The 20,712-nt window shown below is 36.0% G+C and overlaps 1 protein-coding gene across 1 annotated transcript in view; it reads left to right on the top strand.

Moving 5' to 3' along the window:
• The first annotated feature begins 378 nt into the window (after positions 1–378).
• Positions 379–20,712, top strand: part of ZNF236 (zinc finger protein 236) — a 188,371-nt gene continuing 168,037 nt past the window's right edge. Inside the window, 3 exon segments of the mRNA XM_043976777.1 lie at positions 379–498; positions 13,326–13,468; positions 14,776–14,940. Of these exon segments, the coding sequence (XP_043832712.1) occupies positions 405–498; positions 13,326–13,468; positions 14,776–14,940 (402 nt within the window). The 5' untranslated portion in view covers positions 379–404.

Raw genomic sequence — 20,712 nt, 5'->3', positions numbered from 1 at the left:
TCTATCCACTGCGCCACCTAGCTGCCCCAGAATAATAACTTTAGACCTGGAAGTGACCTTAGGGTCCAAGGTTTCTTAGTCTTTTTTTGTGTCATGGTTGTCTTTGGAAGTTAGGTGAAGCCTATGGACCCCTTCTCAGAATAATATTTGTTGTCTACATTTGTGATTGATGGAAATACTAAAGTTAGAGGGTATTGAAATAAAAAGATGTAATTTTTTCCTCATTCAAGTTCACAGACTGTGGACCTCAGGTTAATCTTTTAACCTAGTCCAACCATCTCAGTTTATTTTAATTATTTTTAATTAACTTATTTTACTTTTTAAAATTACAAATCATTTGTTTTCTCTTTTTCCCAGCTTACTCAATGGAAAAAAGAAAGAAAAATAAAACACTTATAAAAAATATGGATAGACAAGCTAAACAAAATTCTCTGTTGACCATGTGCAAAAGTATATGTTTAATTCTACATCTTGAGTTCATCACTTTTCTATCAGGAGGTGGGTAGCATGGTTCAGCATGAGTACACTCATGCTGAACCATGGTTATTTGTTTTTATAAGAGTTGGTCATTGCATTTATATGAGTTTTTACCACTTTCAAAGTAATTTGTCTCTAGTGTTGTTAACATATAAATGGTTCTTGGTTCTGCATACCTTACTCTACACCAGCTTAAGCAAGTTTTCCCAGGTTTCTGTCAAACTGTTTCTTTTGTCATTTCTTACCATACAGTACTTTTTTTTTTTTAATTTTAGCAGGGCAATGGGGGTTAAGTGACTTGCCCAGGGTCACACAGCTAGTAAGTGTCTGAGGCCGGATTTGAACTCAGGTCCTCCTGAATCCAGGGCTGGTGCTTTATCCACTGCGCCACCTACCTGCCCCCCATACAGTACTTTTATATACATTCATGTGCCATAATTTGTTCATGCATTACCTTAGTTTCTAGTTCTTCTTCACCACAAAAAGAACTCCTATAAATATTTTTGTAATTAGGGGTGCTTTTCTTCTTTCTCTGATGTTTTTGGAGATATAGACTTAGTAGTGGTATTATTTTTCATCAAAAAGAATTCACAAATTAGTTACTTTTTGAACATATTTCCTAATTGCTGTCTAGTATGGCTGGACTGTTTCACAGTCCCATAAATTGCACATTAATGTGTATGTTTTCTGGCATCCTCATCAACATTTTGACTTTTTATTTTTCACATCTTTGCCAACCTGATGGGAATACGGTGGAAACTTAGAGTTGTATTAATTTGCTATTGATAGCTTAGATGTCTTCCTTTGAAAATTGCCAGCTTTTATCCTCTGACCATTTACTAATTGAGGAATGGCTCTTATTATAAATTTGAATCAGTTCCTTATTGTTCTATAGTTGGATCCAACTCTTTTTGATCCCCATTTAGGATTTTCTTGGCAAAGGTTGGAGTGGTTTGTCATTTCCTTCTCCAGCTCATTTTATAGAGTCACACAGCTAAGCAAGTATCTGAGCTCAAATTTGAACTCAGGAAGATGTCTTCCTGACACTGTGCCAGCTAGCTGCCTTTCAGTTCCTTATACATCTTCAAAATTTGACCTTTATCATAGCAATTTGCTGCAAAGATTTTATTGTTATAAATTAAAATCAGTTTCTTAATATATCTTGGAAATGAGACCTTTATCAGAGCAATTTGCTGCAAGGATTATTCCCCCCAGGTATCTATTTGCTTCTTAATTTTAATTGCATTGGTTTTGTTTGTGCAAAAATTTTTATTTTATGTAATCATAATGATCCATTTTATCTTTTGTGATCCTTTCAATCCCTTGTTTGGTCATAAACCATTCTCCTGTCCAGAGATATGATAGGAATCTTTTAATTGCTTTTCTGACTTGCTAATAATCTGACCTTTTATGTTTTAATATTCTATCCGCTTGGTGCTTGGTGTATGGTGTATGGTGTGAAGTGTTGGTCTAAATCAGATTTCTGTTAGATTACTTTCTAGTTTCCATAGCAGTTTGTGTCAGAGAGAGCTTGCTTTACACCAGTAGTTGGAGACTGAGTTTATTGAACACTTGGCTATTGAATGCATTTGCTTTTATATGTTATGTACCTAGTCTGTTCTGCAGATTGACTTTATTTTTTAACTAGTAGCAACTTGTTTTGGTGATTATTGCTTTGCAGTGTAGTTTGAGATCTGGTACTACTAGGCCCCCTTCTTTCTTTTCTTTTTCTTTTTTTATCATTTGCCTTGAGTTTCCTGACCATTTTATTCTTCTGGATAAATTTTGAAGTTATTTTTCTAGCTTATTCTATAATAATTTTATTGGTATGGCACTGAATAAGTAAATGAGGGAGTATTTTCATTGTTACGATAATGGATCAACCTATCTATGAGCAGTTAATACTCCTCCAGTTTCTCAAGTATGTTTTTATTTCCACAAATAATGTTTTATAGTAATATTAATGGAATCCCAAGTATTTATATAATTTTAATTTATTTTTATTATTAATTTTTTGGGGTGGGGCAATGGGGGTTAAGTGACTTGCCCAGGGTCACACAGCTAGTAAGTGTCAAGTGTCTGAGGCTGGATTTGAACTCAGGTCCTCTTGAATCCAGGGCCAGTGCTTTATCCACTGCACCACCTAGTTGCTCCATGTAGTTAATTTTAAATGAAGTTTCTCTTTCTGTCCCTTCCTGTCAAGTTTTGTTAGTCATATGCAGAAATGCTGATGATTTGTGTGTGTTTATTTTTTATCCTGCAACTTTGCCAAAATTACTGTTCAGTTAATTTTTTGTTGACTTTTATAGGGTTCCCTAAGTAAACTATCACATTATCTACAAAAAAGCAATAGTTTCCTTTGCCTGTGCTTATTTTCTCAATTTATTTTTCTTATCTTGCTATATATTTAGAATTTAGGGCTAACTGGTTTTAAATGAAACCAGTAGCTCGGTGCTTTAAAAAGTCTATTCTAGGATTTTCACCATGGACCTAATATTTTTGGCACACTTGTGTAAAACTGGAAAAATATACTTCACAAAATCTTCCCATGACATATGATCTCAGGCCATTTAATCCAATACATTTGAACAAGAATCCCCTTTACAATACACCTGAAAAGTAGTGCCCAGTCTTTCCTTTAAGTAAGTGGGGTGAAAGGCACTGCCCATTCTTGTAATGAATAACTCTAATACAGTGGTTCCCAACCTTTTTTGGTTACCATACCCCTTCACTTTCAGTAAGTTTTACCATATCCCCTATTCAATATAAAAATAAAAGATTCTAGAGTTTACTTTGCAGATGCATATAAGTAGCAAAGAGATTAATTTTCCATAAATGAAATTTTCTTTTATTGCATAACTTTTTTTTTTAGTGTAATAAAGTTTTCAATGTTTATTAGAGGGGCAGCTAGGTGGCGCAGTGGATAGAGCACAGGCCCTGGAGTCAGGAGTACCTGAGTTCAAATTCGGCCTCAGACACTTAACATTTACTAGCTGTGTGACCCTAGGCAAGTCACTTAACCCCAATTGCCTCACTAAAAATAAATTAATTCATCAATGTTTATTAGAACGTAGTCAAATTAATTGAGACTTTTGATTCTACCTCTTGTTGTCCAACAGTTTTATTTTCAGTATTTGGGGGGGGGGGAGGAGGGTTAAGTGACTTGCCAAGGGTCATACAGCTAGTAAGTGTCAAGTGTTTCAGTTTAGATTTGAACTCAGGTCCTCCTGAATCCAGGGCTGGTGCTTTATCCACTGTGCCACTTAGCTGCCCCTATTTTCAGTATTTTTTAAAAAGAAACTCTCATATCATGTTTAGCTTCTGTTTTGTTTCTTGTTTTGGAGTTTGTTGATGGAGAACAGCAGTGAAAATCCTGATTTATGGAGTTATGATGTTATAAATAGAATTAAAATTTTGTGAGCACCTTTAGTAAGAATGGGATATGTTTTTCCAAGGGTACATAAAAAATCTTGTGACTTCATTGATTGGAAAGTGATTTAAAGTTTCTGGTTATTGTGGTTATTATTTAGTTTGTCTTTAGCTGGGGTTTTGTGGCTTTTTCTAGGTTATCAATACCTATTTTTCCAGCTTATTATTATCAAAAGAGTTTTGTATCTAAATATCATTCATTTCATTTTGGTCAGTAGGAATTTTTTCCTCAACTGTCTCTTCCAAAAAATTTCAGATATATTATAATCCTCCTACCTTTTTCAGCCCTGCTTCTACATCCTTGCCATTCTCTCAAATCCACATTTTTTTTTTTAGCTAACATTACTATTTTGTAATACTTAAAGAGAATAATATTATTTACCCCGTAGTCCCTTCTGACAACCTTATTGGACCCTGATGGATATTCATATCTTAAATTAGGAACTCTTGCTCTAATCATTAAAACATAATTTTTCTTTTTTTACACACTATTACTTTAGTTTGGAAAATGTAATACACAGCACTCCAAAGTACTGTTAAGTATGAATAGTAGTAGGGTTCCATCTAAGGGTCTTTTCAGACTCAGGCAGCTTGCCTTGGCTCTACCCAGGCCCCCTTCTGAAAGTCCAAAAGTCCAGATCAGGGGATATGAGGCCATGGCTGGCTATATTTTGGCCCAGGAAGGACCCAGATCTGCTCAGTTTTCTTTGAACATTTTCAAAGACTCCTTCCAGTTATTCCTGTATCCCAATTTGGATCTTATCCTTTTTTTTTTTTTTTTTTTTTTACATTATTTCCTTATAGCAACATGGTCCCTTTTAAAGTCATCCATTGCTGTTCAGTAGTAGTGTCCAGCTCTTCATGAACCCATGTGGGGTATTCTTGGCAAAGATACTGGAGTGGTTTGCCATTTCCTTCTCATTTTACCAATGAGGAAACTGAGACAAGCAGGGTCAAGTGATTTGTCTAGGTTCCTGCAGTTTTTAGTGTCTGAGGCCAGATTTGAACTCAAAAAAGATAAGTCTTTCTGACTCCAGACTCTATCCACTGTACTACTGCTACCCAAAGTCATCTAGACTTTAAGAAAATTAGTTTGAACTGATTGCTTTCTTTTGGATGAAGAATTTTGAGTTTGGTAAAAAATATGGGGGAAAGGATTATTTTGGAAACTTAAAAAATTAGGGAGAAGACCAAGGAGGTAGAATCATGCAGAAAGAATCTACAGGTTTGCCTAGAGTCTCAGAATATTTTTAAATGACCAGAACTATGAATACAGTTTTAGTATTGTGGCCTGAAAACAAATGTAGAAGTTATGTATTTAGAATTATGCCTAGGGTAGAAAAACAAAAGCATACTTTCCTATGACGCATTGTAATTTCAATTTCTTTTGTCTTAAGTACTTAGTACTAATTTAAATTAAATTACTTTATAGTACTTTTAGGAAGAGACTTATAGAAAAATATAGTTATTGATTTGATAACATCCTGAAATTTTTTTCAAAGATAAAGTTTTTCTTCTTGCGAAAATCTTTTCGAAAGGTATTCATTTAAAAATAATTTAAATGTTTATGTTTGACATTCTGATTTAAATTCACTAACTTTTTTGTACAACTCTTATCAGTTATCTAAGTAATTATTTTCCCTTTCACTTGTACTGGAAGGCGGGGTACAAGTGAAGAAGTGATAGTATAACTTGAAATGTATATGGCAGCTGGATTGTGAAGGGCTTTATCCATGTTAGGTTGAGGAGTTTGTATTTTATTATAGAAGCAGTAGGGAGCTGTTGAAGATTTTTGAGTAAAAGGGTGATAAAATTACAGCTAGATAGAATATTTTCAGGCTTCATTTATTATGGAATGTGGTAGGGTTTCCACCATTAGAAATTTGAAATAAAACCAGAGTTAGAGATTTATAATTTCTGGTAGATTTTATGTGTGGAGTGGCAGAAAGTTCTCTTCATTATCATGTAAAGTCATTTCCCTGTGTTGTAGCATAAATTTAAGTATCTTAGCTTTAAAAAAACACTTTCATGTTTTAAAACCAACCTTTTTACATGAGATAACTTGTACTTGTTTGCTGTGCAAACCTTAAAGCTCTCTATCAATGCTATTAGAAATTATTTTGCTAAGATGCCTTAAATTCTTGCTTGACAAGTTTATTTACTTTAACAAAAATAAGCTTCTCCCAATTAGGACAGCCTTTTTTCGTTGTTTTAAAATTTAACTTTGCTTAATTCCTCAAAGTCCTTATCATGGTGTGAAGGTGTTCTTGGGTTCCTAAAGGTTATGCCAGTGTAGTATTAGTTCTGGTAGGTCCTACTATGCTAGAAATGCTTTGAATATCCTTACTTAATAGTAAGAGACTCATCGCCAGTAGGTTGGCTGCTTAATTTTTTACCCCGGCCACCCACAAAACAAAAAATCAAAACTGCCCTCAATCATGTATAAACCTCTTTTGCTTTTGCTGTGACAGTGATGATAGAGTGGTGGAAAAGGAGGCAGAGGATGCTAAGAATCATAGTTATTAAGAAGGTCTATAGGGGCAGCTAGGTGGCGCAGTGGATAGAGCACTGGCCCTGGAGTCAGGAAGACCTGAGTTCAAATCCAGCCTCAGACACTTGACACGTACTAGCTGTGTGACCCTGGGCAAGTCACTTAACCCCAATTGCCTCACCCAAAAAAACCCCCAAAAAAAATTAAAAAAAAAAAAGAAGGTCTATAAACTTTAATTTGTCTGTTGGTACTCTAAAATGACAAATCCTTGTCTAGTGACCAGTGAGTAGTTACACTGCTAGAAAAGCCGAATCATATCTGTCGTAATGTTGTCAAAATAAATCAAATGAGAATAAAGAAGAAAATGGTAGCTAAGTGGGTGGATAGCTTACAGTTATTCATTTGAGAGGCAAAGAAGTTGACAGTTTTATCATGTGCCCAGAGGCAGCAAGAAATATTTATTTGACTATCTCATGTTGAAATATTTGTGATAATTCTGTTTACAAAATTCTTACAGTGAAAATCACTGCAATTTCTGCACATTGATTGCTAAAAATTCATATTAAATCAGCATATAAGCTTAAAACCTGGTGACTTAAAGAACAAGTTAGGAAAAAGTGAGAATGGTGATAATATGAGGGAAATCATTCCTCCCAGAAGATAAGAAAGATTAAAAAAATTTAAATTACACAGCCTCATGACTTTACATCGCAAGCTTTTTGAGAAAAGAACTGGAAGGCACTGGACATGGCATAATGAGCACCAAATCCCCAATCCAATCTAGTAAGCATTTATCAGGCACCAGCTATGTGCCAGGCACTTTGCTAAGCAATAGAGATCCTGACTTAAAAGAGTTTAAAGTCTAATGCAGGTAGACAACACACAAAAGGAGTCAGGAAAGGGGGAAGGGAAAGCAGGGTACCCCACTCAAGGGGCATCTTATCTGGTAGAGTTGAAACCAGACAGAGCAACAGATACAGAGTGAAGTTAACGGAAAAGTCCAATTCTGACCTCTATAAAGGAAGGCATTGGGAGAAATTTGGTACTCTACTCTCCAGCCCTCCAATTAGAGTAGAGATTGGTAGGAGAAGACTAGTTGATATGGGAGTTATCTGTATACTCAGACTACTGGCTTGTCGGAGCAAAGATCAGTAAAACAGAGATGAAGATGGTGATGGTGAAGGAGGAGAAGGAGAAGGAGAAGGAGAAGAAGAAGAAGAGGAAGAGGAAGAAGAAGGAAGAAAAAGGAGAAGTCATACAGTTGAAACAACTCAATTCTGAACCACTTACATTTGGATTCTAACATAAATTGAAAGTAAATGGATAATGAGGAATGCCAAATGGACAGTGGAAATGAAATTGCCACCAATTATAGTAATTTCATATGAGACATTTAACCATTATAAATAAGTTGTGGGGGCAGCTAGGTGGCACAGTGGATACGGGCAGATTTTATTTTAGTTTAGTTTAGTTTTTTTGGCAGGGCAATGAGGGTTAAGTGACTTGCCCAAGGTCTCACAGCTAGTAAGTGTCAAGTGTCTGGGGTCGGATTTGAACTCACGTCCTCCTGAATCCAGGGCCGGTGCTTTATCCACTGTGCCATGGGAGTAGCTAGATGGTGCAGTGGATAAAGCACTGGTCCCGGATTCAGGAGGACCTGAGTTCAAATCCGACCCCAGACACTTGACACTTACTAGCTGTGAGACCTTGGGCAAATCACTTAACCCCCATTGCCTGCCCCCAAATAAATAAGTAAGTAAGTAAGTTTCCACTGCAAAGATTAAAAGAGCCCAAAAAGTGCTTTAGTAAAACACCTGCCTTACTTACCAATGAGAGTAAGATTGAACCTGTGATTTCATTGATCAGCTATTGATGAGGCACTTCCTCTATGAATGCAGGTCAAAACTTTTTCAGAATTTATATAGTTGCTCACAGCATGGTTAAGTAGCCTGCCCAGGTTTACACAGTATAAATCAGAGGCAAGGCATGAACCCAGATCTTCCTGGCTCTGAGTCCAGATATTTAATCATTATTCCACATAGATTTACTTGCCAAATAGAAAAGAGTTTGTGGCCAAAGGCAGTTCAGGTATACAATGTGAATTAATTTCTAACATTTTTCTAAGGGTTACGGTTACTTATGAGTCACATTATTTCAAAATAGAAAAAAGCAGGGGTTGATAAAAATCAGTTGAAAAGTTGTGTCAAGAGACATAACTAAACACAATCGTTCCAAAGACATATAAAGGTAAAGATGGAAGGAAGTCAACAGACAGAAGAAAAATGGAAAAGATGTGCCAAAGTTTTTTAAAAAAAACCTTTTAAGCATCAAGGACAATAGAGTCAATATATTTGGACTCTGTAGAGGAGATAGAAATGGCAGTGAAGAGAACGAAAGCAATTATAGTGTGCTAAGTGTATATAAAGAAGTTATGTGCTGAAGGTTACCAATTGTAAGAGATGAATACTCAGTGGAAATGTAGGAGAAAATACCAGAGGTACAGTTAAAATATCAGACAGACCTTATTAACACTCTCCTCTCCCCATCCCCCCAATTCTTAGAAAACATCAACAACTACCATTTTACACGCCAATTTTCAACTTTCTCATCTATACAAATCTTTATTTGGAGCATTTTTGATTAGGGGTATTAATAGGAAACAGGCTTTCACAAGCAGTATTCAATAATGGATCACATCTTTACCATTTTATGTTTGACCAAAAGATTTAAAGAATATAAGATCCTTCTGTGTTTAGCGTTTATAGAATATGAAAAAAGCATTAAAATTTAGTAGGGCAAAATTTTACCTTAAAGGTTCTCTTTTAACAAGTATCTCCCATCCATACATTGGAAATGTTCAAAGGTTGCTTGAACGATATAACAACATAAATGACGTTGTTCAATGACCCTCTGATTTTAAATATCAGCAAGCCATGAAACAGATATGTATGCTTGCAAAAGGTGTTCCCCCTATGATAGAAAAGATCCAGTGTAGAGTTGAAGAGATATTCCCTTCATATGGTGAAGTTCTGTAGATGCTCTTGTTTGTGTATGACATTGTGTTGATTGCATTTAGGCTTGGGATGTTGCCTATCTTCCTTCTGGAGGAAATGTATAACCATTCAAAATAGTGTGGGATAAATATACATAAAGGAAAAGATCAAGTGGATGAAGCTGGTCTGTTCAGATCACAACATGAATTTGGATCAGTGTGACTAGTGCCTCTTCTCATTTAATGTTGAATTCACCCTGAAACTTCATAAATGTATCCACAATGGAGAAGTTCTTACCTAGAGAGCTTTCCCACATCCATATCTATGTATCTATAACTCACTCACCCTGTCTGTCTGTCTGTCTGTCTGTCTGTCTTTCTCTCTCTCTACCTATCTAATCTATCTTAGATATAGTGAACTGGGCCCAGAGTTGGACAGGAGGAGAGAACAGACTGTATTGCCTTTGGGAAATTGCAAAGTACTTTTAATGATCTCAAGCTTACATTGGAAGCAAAAGCCCATCTTTTTAAATACCAACATTCTCAAAGTATTGCCATATGGCAAGAGATGTGGGATGAGAATAAGAAATAAATATCATACACAGGAAAATGGAGGTATAAACATGGTAGGTATGAGCAGGCTCTAAAATATGACCTAAGAGGAACTTAAAAGAACAAGATTTTTTTTTGGCAGGGCAGTGGGGGTTAAGTGCCTTGCCCAGGGTCACACAGCTAGTGTCAAGTGTCTGAGACTGGATTTGAACTCAGGTACTCCTGAATCCAGGGCCGGTGCTTTATCCACTGCGCCAACTAGCTGCTCCCTAAAGAACAAGATTTAAAGATGTCATCAAGGAAGATGAGCATATGGTAAAAGCAAGGTAGCCAGTGGATGTGGACAAGCAATGCACTAGTTGAACAATCAAGGATGTCTTACAGTCTATATTATTGGAGTAAATAACCAAATTGACCAGATTACAGATCCTTTTGAATGTTCTAATATTCTAATATAATAATATCTAGTATTTTTATATAGTGCTTTAAGATTTGCAAAGCACTTTACATGTAATATAATTTGATCCTTACAACAATTTTTTGAGGCAAGCTTCCTGTTTTGCAGATGGGGACACTGAGACTGAGAGAGTAAGTGACTTGTCCATGGTTGTTACATAGCTATTAAGTGTCTGACCCAAAATTCAAACTCATATCTCCCTGACTCCAAATCTGTCATTCTATCTACTCTGCTACCCAACTGCCTAGTATTTGGTTAATTTTGTGTAATTAGCATGTTTGTGTGTATGCACATGTGTTTGCATGCATGCATGCTCCATGGGTGCTCTGTAGGGCATAGAGAGCCAGCACTGAAGCTAGCAAGAACTGGGTTCAAGTTCTGTTTCTGACACCGACTGATTGTGTGACCCTGGACAAATACCTCTCAGTTCTCTAGGCAGAGCTAGAAGTTATAAGACTGGGAATTGCCAGGAAGGTGCCAGTCTGCTTTGCTTGAGGGAGTTTGCTCACTGAACAGTTCTTAATACCCTAGCTTCTTTGGGTCTGGGGTCACGTAACTGAATGTAGGGATCGCAAAAAAATTGGTAAAAGTAAAAGATTATGTATATTATGTTATTTTATATATCTATATATCTGGGATACTGTAAAACTTTTCAGGTGAAAAAGAGTCACAAGTGGAAAAAGTTTAAGAAGCCTTGCTTTATAACCACTGAAATCAGTCTCTATCCCTCTTTGAACACACATACATATGTATATATGTCCATATAGAGTGCCTTTTAAATAGCTCTTACTTTAGCTATTTTCAGGGGACAGACTGGACCTTTATTACACTTCTTTTCCTTAATGGAATAATTTCAAGTGTGAATATAAAAGGATCTCAGAATTGGAAGCAATTTCGGATTCTGTCTAGTCCCACCATACCAGAATAAGATACAACATATTCAACATATGGTCATCTGCTTTCTCTTGGAAACCTGCATGGTGGGAGAACCTATTCCTAATGCAGTCTGTTTCATTTTTGGATAGCTTTAATTGTTAGGAAGATTTCCTTTATATCAAACTAAAATCTTTCTTTTTAAGTTATTTCACATAATTCTCTGGGGTCCATAAAAATAACTATTCCATTTTCCACCTGATAGCCATTCAAATACTTTACATTTCATTTCACTGATCAGGTCTTGAAGGATATAGCCACCTTTTTTTCTCAGTCTCTGGAATATACTTCTTTCTCACTTCAACCTCTTAGAATTAGTTTTCTTCAAAGCCAAATTTAACATAAAACTGTACTTGATCTTCCAAGCTATTAGGGTCTTCTCCTAAATCACCTTTTATTTATTTATATATCTAAATGCTGTTTTCTCTGATAGAATGTAAAAACTTCTTTAGGACAAGGACTAGTGTTTGGCACCTCATAAGTACTAGTACATTTGTTGATTAACTGATTGACCATAGATTTAGAGCAAAAAGGAAAGAGATTATCTAGTCCAGATCTCTTATTTTACAGTTGAGGAAATGAGGCCCAGAAATTAATTTGAGTGATTTGCTCAATGACACAGGTGGCAGAGTCTGCATTTCTTATGCAGAAGTTCTCTGAATCCAGAGCCATTTCACTATTATCACTCATCTCTTTTTTATGTCATGTATTCCTTTAATGATGTCATTTGCCATTTGTCATGCATGAGTTATCATTGGTAATATGCTGAAACATCTTTCTTTGCCAAATGGCCTTTCCATTGCCCTTATTTTTACTTGTCTGCTTCAGCAACTTGTAGTGATATAAATTAATTTCTGGCTTTTTTCCCCACTGAATAGCTGAAAGATCAGTGAAGTAATTTTGAATACCTATTTGCTAGATGTATATTTAAAGGAAATAAGTTGTTCTTTAGTGGCTTTTTGAAAGGGAAATTGCCCATTCAAATTTTTTTTAAAAGCAGGCAGAATAATTATTAATTAAATATAGAATATTATAATTTTAGGTTCACTTTATGGTATAAAACAGTTGTACCTATATTTTTTCATGTATACTATTGGGGGGCCCTTATGATTAGTGTTTACAGTAAGTTTATAGTCACTCAGCATAAAAATAAAAAATTTAAATTACTAAAGTATATAATTCTGTCCTTTTTGATGGCATATTGTTTAACATTTCTATGGTTTATTTGATAGCATGGAATACAGTCTCTAATTATAGCAGTTCTGTGGGAAAAAGCTATTCACTTTATGATTACTAATCTAATGAAGATTTTTAGCAACAACACCTTGTAGTGAAAAGTGTGACTTGCTTAGCTATAGCTTCAGTAGCATGATTTAACTATTAGACTGTAAGCTCCTTTAGAGCAGAGACTGCCTTTAACTTCTTTGTATTTAGCTCAGTCCCTGGCACATAGTATATTTGTTACTGATTTAGCTGCTATTTTATAGTTCACAGAAGACTGTATAAAAGATTTTTATACTTATGTTAGAAATTTGTTTTCATTATATAAATAACGACTGGATCTGTCATTCTTGCTAAGGAACAGATAAAATGGTAAAGGAAAAGACCTTGGGAAAGGATGAGATGTGAGATGCCTAGATGATAAGATGTAGTGAGCTGGAAGCTACATTAAGCAGATCTTTAAGGTAGCATCAATGTCTTAATGTTTTGGTTTTTTTTTGCCCAGCTATCTTCAAGAATTAATGGATTCTTATTTATTTAGAAGTATATTTTAGAATTATTTTCCCATTTCTTTACTATAAATTGCTTATCTTTAATTTAGAAACACCCCCTAGTATACTTTAAAAAGAATTTCCTTAATTTGACTTCCAATTCTTTCAAATAATAGTTATTCTCAAATGTCTCACCATCTTGTAGTTTTTCAGCTCTTAGATATATTTGTGTAATGAGAATGACAACCAATGTTTATTGTCTATACTTGTGCAATTTTGTAGATGGAGTTTTAACATTGAATGCGGAGAACACTAATTATGCCTATCAAGTTCCAAACTTCCATAAATGTGATATCTGTCTGCTATCTTTTCCAAAAGAGACACAGTTTCAACGCCACATGAGGGATCACGAGCAAAATGATAAGGTATGTATTTTCAGAAAGGAGAGCAAGAACGTGTGCGTTGAAACTGGAGGTACCTATTAAGATTAAAACCCCCAAATTAGATTTTAGTTGCATTATTAATTAGAACTGACTATATATTTCTTGGGGTTATAAAAATTTTCACATTTTATTCTCCAAAGGAAAAGTTGCTATTTTGATAGTTTGTTTTAGTTGTAGTATTTATTGTTCTTGCCTTATCAATAGGTTTGTGAGTTTTTAAAGAGAATGGAAACATTCCTTTGAATTCAAGTATTTGGATTAACTTTGGGTGGAGAGAGAAATTGAATTCTGGACCTAAATTTCTTTATAAAATATTGCATGTTTTTCAAGAGTTTTGTCACAAGATACTGATAATAGACAGTATTTTCTGTTATTAATTTTGTACTTGAATTTAAGTATAATGGTTTCCTGGATGATATTTTAGTATACGTTTTAGAAGGGAGCTTACATTCTTCTCAATAGAGATTCTAAATCTCAGTGAAGCCCTATTTATGTCAGGAATTGCAACCTTAGAATCTCCATGGAATTAATTCCTTGACACATAAAAAGTACCATATATGTAGATAAATCTAGGCTGATGGGCTGTCTGAGATCAGGGAAACACAAGAGATCTTTTTGCCAGGGATTATGGGTATGGCCAATCCAGGCTTTATTTCAAAATAAATAAGGCAGTGACATCACTAAAGCCTTGCTCCTTTGTACTAACAAACATATACAGTGTTACCTTCTTCCATTCAGACCCTAAAAGAATGACTCTCACCAAAATTAAATGCTTGACAATTTTATTAGCAAGAAGAATGTTGGAAATTAGTTTTTCCTCTGTTTATTTCTTTTCATCTAAAATTTCAAACTATGTTAAACATCCTTTTAAGACTTGAACATTTTTTTATATTTGAGATCTGTGGGTTCACTTGAAGTGTTCTACATCATACTCTGAATTTCATCACAAATACAGGTGAACCTAGCTTGCTGTCTTATTTAACTTTCTTACCCTTAAATTATTTTCTGAAGACTACAACAAAATATATATGCAGTAAGTTTTACAATTTTCTTTTGCACTTGTATGCTTCTGGTCTGACTCTTTGAAAAGTGCTATAAGGGCTTTGCTATTTGCATTTTAGAAGAATTCCTAGATTTCCATTATAGAAAATAATCCTATTGGCTACTAGGTAGAAAGTATGGTATTCTATTGATGGTGCTTATTAGTATTTTTAAAACCTTTTAATGTACAAAGCATCTGTGAAAGATATTTGTATTTCAGTGGCTTTTTCACTTTTCTCTCCAAATAGCCACATCGATGTGACCAGTGCCCCCTTTCATTTAATGTTGAGTTCAACCTGACACTTCATAAATGTACCCACAACGGGGAAGATCCTACCTGTCCTGTCTGTAACAAGAAATTCTCCAGAGTGGCTAGTCTCAAAGCGCATATTATGCTTCATGAGAAGGAAGAGGTAATGATTTTGGCATATACTTTTGAAAATGAGTTTTTAAAAAAGCATCTGGTTCCCAATGGGAAGGAATTTTAGGTGTAAGTCAAGGACAGTACCATACATATGAATTAAGAAAATATTATTACTCCGTCAAAATTGTCTTGGCCAATCTCATATTCACTGATTCATTTTCTAGCTGTGATCTTCTAGAGTTAGAGGAATTTTAAGTCAGCATATTTCCAGAATCAAAACATGATTGACAAATGATATTAGAGATGTGGGACCCTCGTGCAATGCTGCTGTGGAATATACTATTGCCACTCAAGAAACGACAAGAATTTCCGTGCCTCTGAAGGTAGTCATATTGCTTTTGACTTACCTGTAATTGGAGAATAATTACAGGGTGTGGTTTTTAAGCCGTCTTTGTAGTAGGATGAATATTTGAGGAGGAGATGAAATTTCGGAAGAATTCTAGTCCAGTTTTCCAGATTATTGAGCAGACCTCTTTGCTGGTAGGAGAATCCATTCAATGTGAATGACAATATTTTGATAAAACTAAGTCTTAATAAAATAAATTTTAAACATTATTAGAGCTAAAGTAAATATAAAATCTTTTTACTCATTCTTTCTAAAAATCAATTCATTATTATTAGTGGACTGGTAAACTTCAAATTTGTGGGTTGTAAAGGTTCATTTCTGCCTTTTGACAGTTTTATTCATCAGTCCCATTTACTATATTGTGGACAAAAGAAATAAAAGGGACTTGTGACTCAAATCATTCAGCTTTGCTATTTGATAATTATCTGATGTTAAATTGTACTGAAAGAAGATGAAATTAACTATTCAAGTATTGCTTTGATACTTTTTCTTAGAAAAAATTCATTAAAAATTTAGTGCTAGAAAATTAGATATGAAATTTTCTACTTTATGACATAATTAAACATTATTACTTATTTGTTACTGACTACAAACAAATACATTTTGGCAAGCATTTTATTGATGGGGAATCATTTACTGCGTTATTTGGATTTTGTGGAGGTCCCAGTCTTAGCAAAGAAAACAGACAGTGATTAGTTGTTCAGTCAACAAGTAAATATCTTCCATCTCCTAGACCCTGAGAACGCAAAGACAAAAATGAAGTGGTTTCTTTATAACCTCAGAGAGCTCTCATTCTGTCTGGGAGGGAGGGAGGGAGGGAGAGAGAGAGAGAGAGAGAGAGAGAGAGAGAGAGAGAGAGAGAGAGAGATCTGTGTAGATGCAAAATAAATACAACGTAATTTTGGGGGGCAGGCACTAATAGTTGAGTGGATAAGCAAAGAGTTCATGACATGTTACTTAGCCTAAGTTTTGGTGGAAACTAGATATTCTGAGAGGTGGAGGGGAGGAAGAAATGTATTGCAGGCATGGGATGTCTATTGGGAAATTCAAGTTTTAAATGTGGGAAATAGTAAGAAAGCCCATTTTGGGGCAGCTAGGTAGTGCAGTGGATAGAGTGCTGGCCCTGGATTTAGGAGGATCTGAGTTCAAAACCAGCCTCTGACACTTACCACTTACTAGCTGTGTGACCCTGGGCAAGTCACTTAACCCCAATTGCCTCACCAAAAAAAAAAAGCCCATTTGACTAGAGTAGTAATATGTAATAAGGTTGGAAAGAATAAGGTTGGAAAGTAGGTTGGGGAGGTGGTGTGAAGGGGTTTGAATATAAGAGGAGTTTGTGTTTGATAGCAGAGGTAATACAAGTCACTGGAATATGAGTAGGAGTGCCCATGGACAGACCTGTGCTTTAGGAAAATCATTTTGGGTGCTATGTAAAGGATGGCTTAGAAAGGAAAGAGATTTGAATTAGTGAACAAATTAGGGTATTTCAGTAGTCTAAGCTATAATCTAAGCTAAAAGTAATGAAAGTAGAGTAGTAGTTCAATGAGTGGAGAGAAGGGATTGGCTGTGAGTCATAAATTAACAATTGAATAGATTTGTGGGGTCAAGGAGACTAAGGAATTGGGGATCACAAACAGTATGAAAACCCAGTAGATTGTATGGATCGCTGAATCCTTGACATAAATAGAAGTCTAAAAGATGGGTAAGTTTGTGGAAAAAGATAATGAATTCTGTTTTGGACATGCTGAGTTTTAAATGCCCGTTAGACATTCAGTTGTAATAGGCAGTTGATGTTATGAGACTGGAACTTAACAGAGAAACCATACTAGGGTCACCTACATAGAAATGATAATTAAAGTAATGGGAAATGATAAGGTACCAACTGAGAAAATGTAGGAGAGAAGAGATAAGGGCCCAGGTTAGAGCACAAAGCATAAACCCACGATTAGCTGGTGGTATAATCGCTGAAAGGAGTGATCAAGATAGGAAGAAAATCAAGAGAGAGCAGTGATGTGAAAAATGGAAACAAACAAACAAACCAGGGAGGAGAGAGTATCCAGGAAGTAAGATTGACCAGCAGCTTTAAATGAGCCATAGAGATTAAAAAGATGGAAGATTGAGAAAAGGCAATTAAGATTGGGCATCTAAGAGATCTGTAGTAACTTGGATAGACTATTTCAGTTGAGTTTGGGTGTGTTATTACAAGAGTTGAGAAATGAATGACAAAAGAGACCATGCAGTATAATGAATAGAGTCATAGTTAAAAGCCCAGAAGACCCAAGTTCCAACTCTGACACATACTGGCAGTTGTGTTCCTCTGCAAATCACTCTTATTTTGTTTTTGTTTCTTTGTTTTGTGGTGCAATGAGGATTAAATGACTTAAGTCCAGGGTCACATAGCTAGTAAGTGTCAAGTGTTTGAGGCCGGATTTGGACTTAGGTCCTTCTGAATGCAGGGCTGGTGCTTTATCCACTGCGCCACCTAGCTGCCCCCTTGCAAATCATTCTTAACCTAGAAAAGCAACTCTAAGGTTATAAGTGCTGCCCTGCATTGGTAGAGGGTGTTTTCTCATTTAGAAGTTTCCTATGCCAGTAAAATCACAAGTGCAGTTACTCACTATCCCTTGGCTTTGAAAGGAAGGGAGATAATGGAGTTTTAGGGGATGATAGAGCCTAGTGACAGTTTTTTTTTTTTTTAAAGGAGGCAGTAGACAGGGAGAGATTGAAAATTGGAGTGAGGAGATAACTTGGAGGGGGGGTTCTGTTAGAGGTGCAAGGATACATATAGACTATCCCAAATTGTCTGTCTTGGTAACCTAATCATCTCCCCTGAATTTAGTTATCTTTTCTTTGCAAATAACTCTAAGATCTATATATTTAGCCCTAGTTTTTCTCCTGAGTTCTAGCCCAATATCACTAACTACCAAATACACATTTATAACTCAGTGTCTATCAGATGGGCACCTCAAACTCATTATGTCCAAAACAACTTCTCTCTCCAAACTCACCTTTCCTCCAAATTTCCTTATTTATAGTGATGGCAACGTCACCATTCCAGTCTCCCAAGCTCATAATCTTAGCAGTAAGTTCGATTCATCACCTTTCCTCACTCTGTATAGTCATTCAGTTGTCAAAGTGTTGTCTATTTTACCTTTATAACATGTCTTCAATCTGACCTCTCTACTAACATAGCCATTTCAGTAGTTTGAGCCCTTAATCAATCACATCTCACCTTGACTCCTGCAGAAGATCCTTCAGTGGCCTACCTACCCCAAATCTCTGTATTTTCCATTCCATCTTTTCTATTGCACTTCCAGCTTGGGCAAGATAGAGGGAAATTGATTGATGTCAAGAAATTGGCTACCTTTTTGTTAGAGACTTTAATGAAGGAGAGAATGGAGGACAGTGTCATGGTTTTGAGATGTAGAGAAGAGGAAAAGAGGGAGCTCAGAGTGAATGGCCTCGACTTTCTTTCTTCTCTCCCCTCCCCCTAGCAGTGGGGGTTAAGTGACTTGCCCAAGGTCAAACAGCTAGTAAATATCAAGTGTTTGAGGCCAAATTTGAACTCAAGTCCTCCTGAATCTAGGACCAGTGCTTTACTTCACCACCTAGCTGTCCACTGAATGGTCTCCACTTTCTTAGAAAAACATGAGGCAAGGTGTTCCATTAAGAGGGTAGTTTCAGGGTGATATGAAGCTTAAGGAAAAAAATAGAAGATTTCAAATAACTATTGTGTGGAGTATAGTAGAAATTCTGTTAGGGGGAGTAAAATAATTGCTTTGCTGATGTGAGGACACTGTTGAACTTGGATAATAATTTCAAAATGGACCCGGTTAGGAGGGTTTTACGTGACTTCACCAAACTTTGTGCACCAGCACATGATTAAAGAATAGAGGAAGTAGATGGTAGGTTTTGGCAGACCATGGGTGGCAGGAGGACAAGGGATTTGAGAGTAAAGAGAGCTTAGAGATATCTTTCTGAAGATTGAAATATCCATCCTAGAAAAGATAATATGGCATGGTAAAAAGCGATGCTGGAATTACTTTAGCTTGGCTTACTGTTTATTAATTTAATTTTTTTCAATTAATAAGCATTTATTTTAATTCCCTTCCAGTTACACTCCATTAAAAAAAAATGAAACCCGGAGCAAATATGCAGAATCAAGCAAAACAAATTCCCACATTGGCCATATTAAAAATATGTCTCACTGTATTTTGAGTCCACCACTTCTCTGTCAGAGTTGGGTAGCATGCTTCAACATTGGCCTTCTGGAATTGTGGTTTGACATTCCTAGAATATTTTTAGTTTAAAACTTTGACTGTCAGTCATCAAACATTTATCAAGTGCATACAACTGGTTGTGTGCTAGGTGCTGAGGATACAAGTACAAATGTGAGGCAGTTCCTGCTCTCAAGTTGCTTATATTCTGAGAGGGAATATAATATACTCATAGATAAGTAAATACACAACAGTTTGTGGGGCCAGCATTAACAACTGGGTATATCAGAAAAGGTCTCTTGAATGAAGCAGCACTTGAGGCAAGTCTTGTTGGGAGCTAGGAGTTCAAAGAAGTGAAGGTAAGAGGAGAAAGCATTCCAGGCCTGGTGAACAGCTTGAAGATGGAGTGTCAGGTATAGGGAATAGCAAATAGTCCAGTTTATTTAGAGCAGAGAGAATGTGATGAGCCAGGGAAGATAGCTTTGAGCTAGATTTAAAAATCTTTAAATTAGGCCAAAAGAAGAGTTTATGTTTTATCTTAAAGGCAATGAATGGATCCACTGAAGGTTCTTGAATGGAGGAGTGACATAGTGAGAACTGTGTGGAAGATGAATTTGAACATTGAGAGACTGGGTACAGAAAGACCAATTAGAAGGCTAGTATAAAAATTGAGCTGAGAGGTCAGTCAGTCAGTAAACATTTATTGAATGCCTCCTTTGTGCCAGGTATCCCTGGGAATACAGAGGAGGGAAAAGAGAGTTCCTGCCCTCTAGGAGCTTACAATCAAATGGAGGAGGCAACATGTAAACAACAGTTTACAAAAAAGGCCAAATACAAGACAAATGGGAAATAATAAATAGGAGTAGGGAGGTGAGATGAGAGGGAAGTAGAAGGGAAGAAGCATTTCTATAATCCTACCATATGCCAGGCACTTTGCTAAGCACTTTACAAATTTCATCTAATTTGATCCTCCCAACAACTCTACAAGGTAGGTGCTCTTATTATCCCCATTTCATAGTTGAGGAAACTTAAAGAGAGAGTTTAAGTGACTTGCTCAGGATCACTCAGCCAGTAGAGTCTGAAACCACATATAAACACAGGTCTTCCTGATTCTAGGCCTAGTGCTACAGCTCCTGTACCACTGAGCTGAGAGTATTCCAGTAATGGGGGACAGCGGTTGAAAATTCTCAAAATCAGG

Source organism: Dromiciops gliroides, chromosome 1, assembly GCF_019393635.1.
Source record: "Dromiciops gliroides isolate mDroGli1 chromosome 1, mDroGli1.pri, whole genome shotgun sequence".
In the NCBI taxonomy this organism is placed as follows: Eukaryota; Metazoa; Chordata; class Mammalia; order Microbiotheria; family Microbiotheriidae; genus Dromiciops; species Dromiciops gliroides.
The sequence above is the reverse complement of the archived record's forward strand: the minus strand, read 5'-3'. Positions and strand labels throughout refer to the sequence as shown.